The 10479-nt window shown below is 36.4% G+C and overlaps 1 protein-coding gene and 1 non-coding gene across 2 annotated transcripts; both read left to right on the top strand.

The window, feature by feature from the left end:
* The first annotated feature begins 4073 nt into the window (after positions 1–4073).
* On the top strand, positions 4074–4179 carry LOC141825807 (small nucleolar RNA R71). Its single transcript, XR_012601558.1, has one exon. It is a non-coding gene; the product is annotated as a small nucleolar RNA R71 (small nucleolar RNA).
* A 2377-nt stretch (positions 4180–6556) lies between these two features.
* On the top strand, positions 6557–10160 carry LOC141823297 (vacuolar-sorting receptor 6-like). Its single transcript, XM_074710560.1, has 13 exons — positions 6557–6939; positions 7013–7729; positions 7818–7906; positions 7981–8050; positions 8142–8225; positions 8299–8375; positions 8493–8574; positions 8727–8809; positions 8919–8982; positions 9092–9220; positions 9476–9579; positions 9679–9784; positions 9851–10160. The coding sequence occupies exons 1-12, from the start codon at positions 6639–6641 to the stop codon at positions 9778–9780; spliced, it is 1902 nt and encodes a 633-aa protein (XP_074566661.1). The 5' UTR covers positions 6557–6638; the 3' UTR covers positions 9781–9784; positions 9851–10160.
* The last annotated feature ends 319 nt before the right edge of the window (positions 10161–10479 follow it).

Raw genomic sequence — 10479 nt, 5'->3', positions numbered from 1 at the left:
TGAGCTTTGTTGATGGAGGTAGCTTCCAAGAAGCTCTCGGCCAAAGGAAGAACAAGAGAGGGAGAGGGTGGTTTCGGTGAGGAAATGGAAGAAGAGAAGTGAATTTCGGTGAGAGGGGAGGGTTAAAAGGAAGAGTGGGGAAGGGAGTTACAACTTCACTTTGCAACTCCTCCCTTAAATTCCCATAAATCATGAAGTAAAGGCAACAAGGTGTCTCTTCACTTGTTCATGTGCCCCTTCATGTACCTTTAACCTTAAGTAACATATCCCCTATCATTTTCATAACAAAATCTTGTTAGACCTTGTGGTTACCTCATGCTTCTCCTATGCTTACCGCTTCCTAGAGGTCCAAGGCTCAATCCTTGGCACCTCCATTCTTTTTTTCTTTTTATTTTAGGCAAAGCCCACATGAGATAAGCTCATTAAAGTTATCTATTCCTTAAGGCCCATTTTCATTTCTTTTTGTCATTGGCTAGCCCACATAAGAGAGAAGCACATTATGAAAAACATTAAACCCATAGAGCCCATTAGGAAAAATCCTACTAATGGACCATTAAGGGTAGGAGCCTATTTAATATTAAGGTCCATTTAGTATTTCTACTAAATTTTCCTCTAAGCTATCATTCATTAATATCAAAGAATTATTGAAGAAAAATTGCGGGTGTTACACCTTTAACCAACATTCATGTTTAACTTTCAACATCGAATGTCTCCAGCAGTGAGATAAGCTGCTTGGCTAACCAAGGAGTTCAAAATGTGCTAGTCACGACAGAATCGATGACGTTCGTACTCATCAATTCCTTAACTAGGAATAATTTTAATACATTCATAATTACACGTGTAGAGATACTCACTAGTTGTGATCCAATCATAAATTCTCTCACATTATGAATCGTATTACGGACATTCAGTATTTGAGTTTAAGATCCACTCAAACACATATAGAATGTTCACTCAAATAGTAAATTGCTATTTATCCAATAAATAGTATAACCGTAAGATGATTGCCTTAGGACACCCCTCAAATTAACATAAGTATCATTGGATTTTAATATTTAGCTAAAATGAAATGTGGACTTAATTGATTGACAGTTAAATCTGAATCTAACATAAGTCAAACACTCAATAGAACTTAACTAAAATTAATAAAGATAAAATTGACAAATCATCTCATAAAATCCATAAGGCAATCATTATATGTCACTTAGAATGGGTGAGATGATAAGGACAAATGAAATACAAAATTTAAAAAAAATTAAAAATTATTATAACTATTTTTATAAAAACTATTTTTGAAAAAATTGATATTTACTTGAAATTCATGCTTGTTGGGTGTAACTATATGCTAAAGTTTTCAAAATTTTATATCTTTGAAAATTGGTTGATCAACACTTAGACACAAACTTCTAGGTTAATATTATGTCTAAGAACCCTAAGACACATAGGTAAAAAAATTTTATAGTTAACAAGGATGTCCTAATAGAGTGTCTAGTTAAGGGGGAGGGTATTCTTGAAAAACCTGATTTTCAATAATCCTTTTTGAAAAACCTGATTTTTAATCATCCTTTTTGAAAAACTTTTTAAAAATATTATTTGAAAACTCATGTCTTACAAAATATTTTTTAACTCATGTTTTGCAAAATATTTTGCAAATTATGATTTTAACTTAGAACAAACCCTAAGACACATAAGGAGATTGTCTTGTAATCAACAAGGAGCCCTAAGAGAGTGTCAGATTTAGGGGGAGTCCAAATTTAAAAGTTTAATTAAAATTATATTTTAAAATTATTGAAACATTATAAGTTATTTGCTCTATTTGATTTAGACTAATCTCTAAGACACTTAGGGAATTTACCTTGTGGTTAACAAGAAACCCTAAAGAAGTATCAGATTTAGGGGGAGGTCCAAATCGTAAGAGTAAAATTATTTCAAATTATTTCTTATAAGACTTTCAAAATTAGTTTTTGAAAAATATTTCAAATTCTTGAAGACTATTTCAAAATCATTTAAATATTATACACTATCCTTTTGATTTGGGTGAAACCCTAAGATACAAAGGGAGATTGGTTTGTGGTTAAAAAGAGCCCTGAGGATGTGTCAGGTTAAGGGGAGATTCTAACTTAAAATGATAATAACTAGTTTTTCAAAAACTATCTATTTTAGAAATACCTATTTTAAAAATACTATTGAAAAATTATTTTAAAAAAAACTTTCAAAAATTATTCTGAAATCCATTAAAAATTTGATTTAAAAATTCTTTACAAAATCACTTTGAAAATCTTTTCAAAACTTGGGTTTGAAAAAATTATTTCAAAAAATATGCTTTACAACTTGTTTTAAAAATTCATTTAATAAGTTATTATGAAAATATGTGTTTAAACTCGTTTGAAAATTATTTTTTAAAATCTACCATGATCTTTTAAGAATTGTTAAGACTAAGTTCTGACCATATGCAAAATGATTGAAAAATCTACCATGATTGTTGGTGCAAAATGAAATTAAAATTATTAAATCTTTTTGATGTGTGAAAAAGAGGAGAAGAGACTTAAGTTAATCATATAGAATTCTCTCATATTGTTAAACTTGATCTGAATTAACTTAAAAAATTATTAAACTTCAAAAAGGGAGAGATTGTTGGTGCAAGGATCACTAGGTCTGATCCTAGAGTTTGAAGTTTGATAATACACCTAGGTCTGATCAGTTTAACCAAGGGTTGATCCAAATATGATTTAATATTTGGATATGAACGAAGTCTAGTCAGGTCAGTTTGACCACAAGACTAGCAAAAGTCCTAATCGATTAAACCAAGCAAGGAGAAGTCCTAGTTAAGGCTAGGCAAGAAAAGTCCTAGTTGAGGCTAGGCAGGCAAAGTCCTAATTGGAGGCTAGGTAATGGAATTCTTGGCTGGAGGCTAGGCAGTGAAAGTCCTGGTCTGGAGGACTAGGCAGAAGTCTTGGCGGATCAAGTGCACCAGGTGAAAGTCCAAGCAGGTCAAGTGGACCAGATGACAATGGGAGTCCAGGCCAGTCAAGTGGACCAGATGGATGATAGTGAAAGTCTAGGTAGGTTAGGTGGATCAAATGTCTGACAGTGGAAGTCTAGACAGGTCAGGTGGACTAGACATCTAGCAAAAAATCTTGGAGGCTGAGGATCAAGGCTAAGTGGAAGTCCAACAAGTCTGGAGGACTTGGTTGGTAGGTAAATTCTCCTGAGTAGAGTGGGTAAGAGCGTGTTCCTAGTGTGGGAATAATAGACGTCTGTCTAACCTAAAATTTTACTAGAAATCTGAAGTTAGGCACAGGTAAGCCTAGTAGGTCAGACAGACTACAGGTAGGTTTAGGTTGCTTGCGTGTTTGTATGCTTATCTTACATGAACCAGGAGCTGGAAGTAAGATGAAAAAGCATAAGAGGAACACACAGAAACAGCTGAACCAAGCCCGGGATTAAACCCGAGTTGATTGGATCCAGGCGCCCTAATAATTTCTAGGTGTCCGGATGGTTCATGCACCCCGATTCAGAAGAATCAGCTCGGATAAAACTGAGAAGATCGAATCGGATCGGATCTTATCCAGGCGCCCGAATAAGAATCCAGACGCCGAGAAGGGGCTATATAAGGAACCTTAGCGTGAAACACCAAGATACAACTTCTCTACACCATTCTATTCATCTAGTGGTGTTGCTGAACGTGAACGGGGCCAAACTCGTGCAACCGGGGAAGTTTCAAGAGGAGTGTGTGACGCCCAAGACTTTCAATCGACTTCAACACAATTGTTTGGTTATTTCTTTCTATCTTATATTTGTACTTCATTTATATTTTTTGAACTATAAGACGGATTTCTCCGCCTTCGAACAAGATTCGGAAAGGAGACTGCTAGTGGATGGGTGTCTTCTTGTACATAGGCTTTGGACATACTAACCTTGGGAGTTAGGAATCAAGTAAATCTGTGTGTCCCTACTTATTTTACTAATTCTGCTACAAGTATCTTTGATAGAATGAAAAATGAACAAACAAGACGAATGCGCTATTCACCCCCTCTAGCGCGCCCCACAGATCCTACACTAACCACTTTTTCAGGTCATGATGTGGGCATTTTTGCAACATCCCCTTAAATCTCTCCCATGCTACAAATAATAATTCCCCGTCTATCTGTGCAAAGCTCATGACTTGATTTCTCAAATAAGCCATTTCGCTAGGTGGACAATATTTATTCAAAAAGAATCACTCCATCTCATCCCACGTCATGATTCTTCCCGATGGGAGGGAGTGCAGCCAAGCCTTAGCCTTGTCTTTGAGTGAGAAGGAAAACCCCACTAGCCTAATAGTGAAATACCTTCGTATTTCAATGCATTACAGAATTCTAGAAGGTCTTCCAAGTGTAAATATAGATCATCTGTAAGCGCTCGTCTGAAATGTTTATGTTGAATAATGGAAATTATGTAGGATTCATATCGAAATCTCAATATCTATTGGAGGTCTCATGATGTCGGGCCTTAGTCTTTTGGAACTGGGCATAGCAAAATCTCCCAAGAGTCTATCATCATTATCAGCGGTCATTGTTTCCTATGAAATTCAATGAGTATTAGTGGAAGAAAGAAAGAAAATTATTAGTAAATAAGAATCTAGATTAACCAAATCACGATTGAACTAATATCGATCTCCAACAATGGCGCAAAAACTTGATGGGTGAAAATCATAAGTACATGGTTGTCATCAAGTAATAAAATGATCCATCCCACAGAGACTGTAAAATTGAGTACCAGTCAAATCACGAAATAGATTATCTAGAAATTCAAAAATCATAAGAGTTGAAAAGAAAGAAATCAAATCGAGAAAACACAATGTAAAATAGTACTAAAATTATGTATGAAACATACACATCACTATGTAGTAGCTATGATTTTGTAACTGTTACAACATGCCCAATTGATTCAGGATTTAGGTAGAAAATTATACTACTAGATGATAGTTGTGTCATTTTAGAAAGGGATTGGTGGAATGGGGTGCCCTTTTGAAAAAAATTAAAGTAGAGCACCCTTTTGATGATTTGAAAAAAAAAAATACTTTTGATTTTTGTCCATATTTTTTCTATACAGGACGATATGATTAGAAGATTTACATAGTTGATGTAATAAATGACATGTATTTTAATCTTGTTAGTGGGATGAAGAAGATGTGCTTCTATGGCCTTGGCTCCCAGGTGAAAATTATATTCCATCATATGATGTCTACTTCTAAGGTCGAGGGTTGTCCAGTTGTTCATTTGCTAATGTGCAGAGTTGAAGGTGGAAATGCAAAATTGAAAGTTCTTGTGAACATTAGAGGGTTGATGTGAGATTTTATATCTCGCATGATGTTGTCCCCTTTTTGCTTTTCTTAAATATTCTACATCAATTTTTGATTTCGAGGAGCTCTAACCTATTTGTCAGATAAAGAATATAATTGTTTGAGTATTTCAAGTATTTAAAAACAATGCGGGGCAGGATTGGACTTTTCAAACATATTTGAATGCATTGTGATGTGATTATAATAACTATTTACATTTAGGTTAATTTTGAAACATAATTTTATGAATATTTTTGTGAATATTTTTGGATAAATATTTATATTGTGATATTGATGATGGTGATGTTGATGGTAAATATTATTCTAATTTAGTATAAATATTATACATGTATATAAGTTTAATAAAAAAATAAAGTTAGATTGGGTATATAGGTTTAATAAATAGAGACCAATATAATAAATTTTTATCATAAATTTAATATCGACATAAAAATTCTTAATCACTAATTTTATAATCGATATTTTAAACGTAATCGACTAACTTATATATCAAATAATAATTTTTCATCATTAATTTAGAAATCAATATATTAAAAATGATACTAACTTAATGGCCAAACTTCATACTTCGATTTTAAAATTTAATGACCAAAATAAAATCAGTCCCTAACTTAGCTACCAATATATTATATGTAATCGTTGAAAATTAATGAGAAAAAAATAAAACAAATCAATTTGATCGCTAATGTGTGACTAAATGTATTAGATTAATAATGGACTGTCGAATTTCTTATAGTGAATGTCAACATCATCCTTTTTCTAATTTTGTCATAAAAATATCTTCATTGTAATAATTAAATAAAGAATTGATTAGTCAACCACTTGATTATTTTAAAATTTATTGAAACCAACTCTTATTTTTATTAATTCCTGATTGGACTGTCATCAATTCGGTACGCAAGATTTCAAAGTCCTCGTAGTCAAGTCAAAGATATGGAAAATTGGTAGCTCTAATTTACAACTTGCCCCCTTCAGTTAGCGCTAATTGATTTCTGACTCTAATTTCTCCGGACCTTTCAATTCCTTTTACACGCATCCTTTGTTTTTTTTCCATAATACAATATTGGGAAGATTTGATCATAATGTGACGACCCTACGAAAAAATCTCTCTACTTCTTAATTATTAAATAATTTATATTTTTTCTCCGGTGTTGACCAAACGCTTAAAGATGCATTAAAAACAAATTTTAGTTGGACTTCTTGGTAAACTGATATTGTCCGGATAGAGAGCTTCTTGCTCGGCTTCCACGGCAGAGGAAGAACGGAACCAACAGAGAGATTGAGAGAGCGAACCATGACAACAACTCAATCGCTGCCTCCTTTGATCGCCGTCTTCTTCCTATCAGCGGTGGTGATCGAGTTTGCCGCTGGTCGGCTCATAGTGGAGAAGCAGAGCATCAGCGTAATCTCGCCCAAGTCCATCAAGGGTCGCCATGATGCAGCGATGGCCAACTTCGGCGTGCCCAACTACGGCGGATCGTTGACCGGCGTCGTGGTTTACCCTGAGAAGGGCCGCACCGGGTGTGCTGCCTTCGATGGCGATCGCTTCCGGTCCAAATCGAAGCGGCCAGTGATTCTGCTCGTCGATCGGGGAGGTGAGCTCGCGATCCGTCGCTTTCTCTGTTTTTCGATTAAGTCCCGAATCTTCTTTAACCTAGTTTGATGCAGATTGCTATTTTGCCCTCAAGGCGTACAACGGACAGCAAGCTGACGCAGCGGCGGTGATCATCGCCGACAACGTCGACGAACCTCTGTTAACCATGGACGCCCCCGGATTCAAGCTCCAAAACATTTTTGATCGAAACGACAACCAGTTCATCGAGAAGATCAACATCCCCTCCGCACTCATCACCAAGAGGTTCGGCGACGACCTCAAGGGTGCGGTGATGAAGGCAGGGGACGAGGAGGTAGTGGTCAAGATGGACTGGACCGAGTCGGTGCCCAACCCGGACAGGCGAGTCGAGTACGAGTTCTGGACCAACAGCAACGACGAGTGCGGCGAGCGGTGCGACGAGCAGATGGAGTTCGTGAGGAACTTCAAGGGCAACGCGCAGCTTCTGGAGAAGGGAGGGTTCGCCCGGTTCACGCCCCACTACATCACCTGGTACTGCCCAGAGCCTCTGCGGCAGAGTCTGCAGTGTCAGGCGCAGTGCATCAACCACGGCAGGTACTGTTCCCCAGATCCGGAGAGGAACATTTGGTCCGGATACACCGGGAAGGACATCTTGGTGGAGAACCTGCGCCAGATCTGCGTGCACCGTGTGGCCAACGAGACCGGCCGGCCGTGGGTCTGGTGGGATTACGTGACCGATTTCAGCATCAGGTGTTCGATGAAGGAGAAGAAGTACAACAAGAACTGCGCAGAGCGAGTTGTCACCTCTCTTGGTGAGTTTCTGTACTCTGCTCTGCAATTCAACAACAAATTGCTTCTTCTTCCTTCCATTTCTTTCACACTTTGAGCTTACTGCATCAGGTTTGTCGTTGGACAATGTTTTAAAATGTATGGGGAATACTGAAGATGATGTCGAGAATGAAATTCTAAAGAGGGAGCAAGAACTCAGGGTATAATTAAGTGATTTTTTTTTTTTTGTTTCCATCTACAAATTTCTGTGGAGTCAATTCCTTTACAATTACAGATCGGTCATGGATCTCGTGGAGATGTTGCTATCCTGCCAACCTTGGTTATTAACGAGGTTCAATATCGAGGTCTTTACTCAATTTGTTGTTGTTCTCTTGTATCAAAATGCGTTTGCTTTATTAATTTTGTTCAAAGTATACAAGTTCAATTTATCTTCAGGAAAGCTAGAGAGAACAGCAGTATTGAAGGCAATTTGTGCAGGATTTGAGGAGTCAACTGAGCCTCCTGTTTGCTTAAATCCAGGTTTTCATAGCTTTTCTGCATCAATAATGAACACTTTAGTTAATGTTATTGATATCTTTCATTTTAATTCCAGATATTGAGACAAATGAGTGCCTAGAATCCAATGGTGGATGTTGGCACGATTCGCAGCTAAACATTACTGCTTGCAAAGTAACGTTTACTTTGTCTATGCTAGATCTATATGTTCTTCCTTTCTTCCTTATATTGTCTTTAAATTGCTACAAAAGAGAGATTCTCAAGAGATAACAACATATTGTTCTTATCCAGGATACTTTCAGGGGTAGGATCTGCGAATGCCCTGTAGTAAACAATGTTCAGTTAAGAGGGAATGGTTATAACTCTTGCACAGGTAATTTAACCTTTTCCCTCACAATAACTCCTAATTTTAGGTTCATTTTTTAGCTAAACCATGTGCGTCAAAGTTCTGGTTAATTTGTTTTAAAGCCAGTAGTTTCTCTCGACTCCTATTGTTATGAGTTCCTGAGTCTCCTTGGTTTGCAGCTGTGGGTCCAGGGAGATGCGCAATTGACAACGGGGGTTGCTGGTCAGGCACGAAGGATGGACAAACATTCTCGGCTTGCCAAGTCAGTCATTTTTCAAATAACTTTGTGCGGTTGCATCAAACCACTTCATGCCATTTACTTTTCCACTTCCCTTCCATAATTCCTGCTTGCTTCCTCCTTATCAATGCAGGATAGAGATTTGATTAGTTGTGAGTGTCCAAGTGGATTTCGCGGCAGTGGATACGAGTGTGAAGGTACTTCTTACATTTCATTATATAATCAAAAGTGTTTTATCTTTTGATTTATGTTTGAGTTGTGAGTTTAACTAAGAGAGTCATTGCATATCTTGCTTTTATGTATCAGATGTGGATGAATGCCAGGAGAAGCTTGCATGCAACTGCCCCGAGTGCTCTTGCAGGAATACTTGGGGGCGATACGAATGCAAGTGCCAAGGCAACCTTTTGTACATCAGCTCTCAGGACACATGCATAGGTAAGATGAATGTTTAGATGATGAACAAAGTAATGCAGTTCCAAACAATTTTTTTATTTTCCTCTTCAGTTTTTCAAAACCATTGAAGGTACTAAAATCCAACTTTAGTTCCACTAAATGTAATTGATGAATAGTTGAACAAACTAGGTTAACTTTTGGTACCTTGAGCTATTTGCTAGGGTTAACCTAGTTTAAAAACCACATACCTCCATGTTATCTCATAAGACTCAATTTAATCCTTTTGCAACAATGCAGCTAGACGTGAATCAAAGTTTGGATGGTCTCTATCATTCATTGCTCTCGGGCTTGTAGTTGCTGCTGCAGTAGGAGCCTATATTTTCTACAAATACAGATTCAGAGTAAGTTTATATTGCTCAGTTGACCATTAAACTAGCTTGACTAGAGAACTCCAGCAGGATGAGGATTCATAACACATTACCGATACATTATCTCTGCAGTCTTACATGGATTCTGAGATCATGGCTATCATGTCACAGTACATGCCTCTTGACAATCACCAAAAAGAGACCCAACCCTTAAGGGAAAATACATTGGAGTGATAAGGTAATTCTGAATTGTGTTCTCACTTGTATGAAACAGAAAATAATTCTTCAGTTGTTTCTTGAACAGGTTTAGTGTCATTATAGATACACGGATGAAGATTAGAGGTCTAAGTTGGGAGCAGTCATAGATAAGATAGAAATACCTCTACACAAACATAGGACTTCTTGTATGCAACAAAGTGTATCAGGTGATTGAAGAAGATATGGGACGAAAACATACAATGGTTGTCACATAGAACAATAAGTGTTGTATCATATTGTCCGCACGCGCGGAGTTGAAATATATTAGAAAAGGGTTTAATTATAGTTAAGAAAATTTTCTTATACATTTTAAGAATTTTTTGTATGGGTATGGTAATAAAGTTATATTTATGAAATTTTGCATCTATATTAGGTGTGAGGTTTCAAGAAACGTAAGCCTTATCTTTGAAAGAGATCAAATTGGAGGCTTGATTTGGTAGAAATCTATCCAAAAGTCGACCTTTGTTGGGGTTTTATTCAATTTTCATGTTTATAGATTTTAAGATTTAAACTTGGATTGAATATAAAATTTCTTTAAAAAAATCAGACTATTTTTAGTTTTAGTTTTTAATATATTCATTAGATAATATTTTATTCCTATACAATTAAAAATAACAAAAATCAAAAGAACATTCTTTTTTTTTTCCATTTCATCAAGAACACAGTCCTCTTAAG

The sequence above is a fragment of the Curcuma longa genome, chromosome 3, assembly GCF_044706935.1.
Source record: "Curcuma longa cultivar G26 ecotype Majalengka, Jawa Barat chromosome 3, ITB_CL_G26_1.1, whole genome shotgun sequence".
Taxonomy (NCBI): Eukaryota; Viridiplantae; Streptophyta; class Magnoliopsida; order Zingiberales; family Zingiberaceae; genus Curcuma; species Curcuma longa.
Note: the sequence above shows the minus strand (reverse complement) of the source record. Positions and strands in the feature narration are given on the sequence as shown.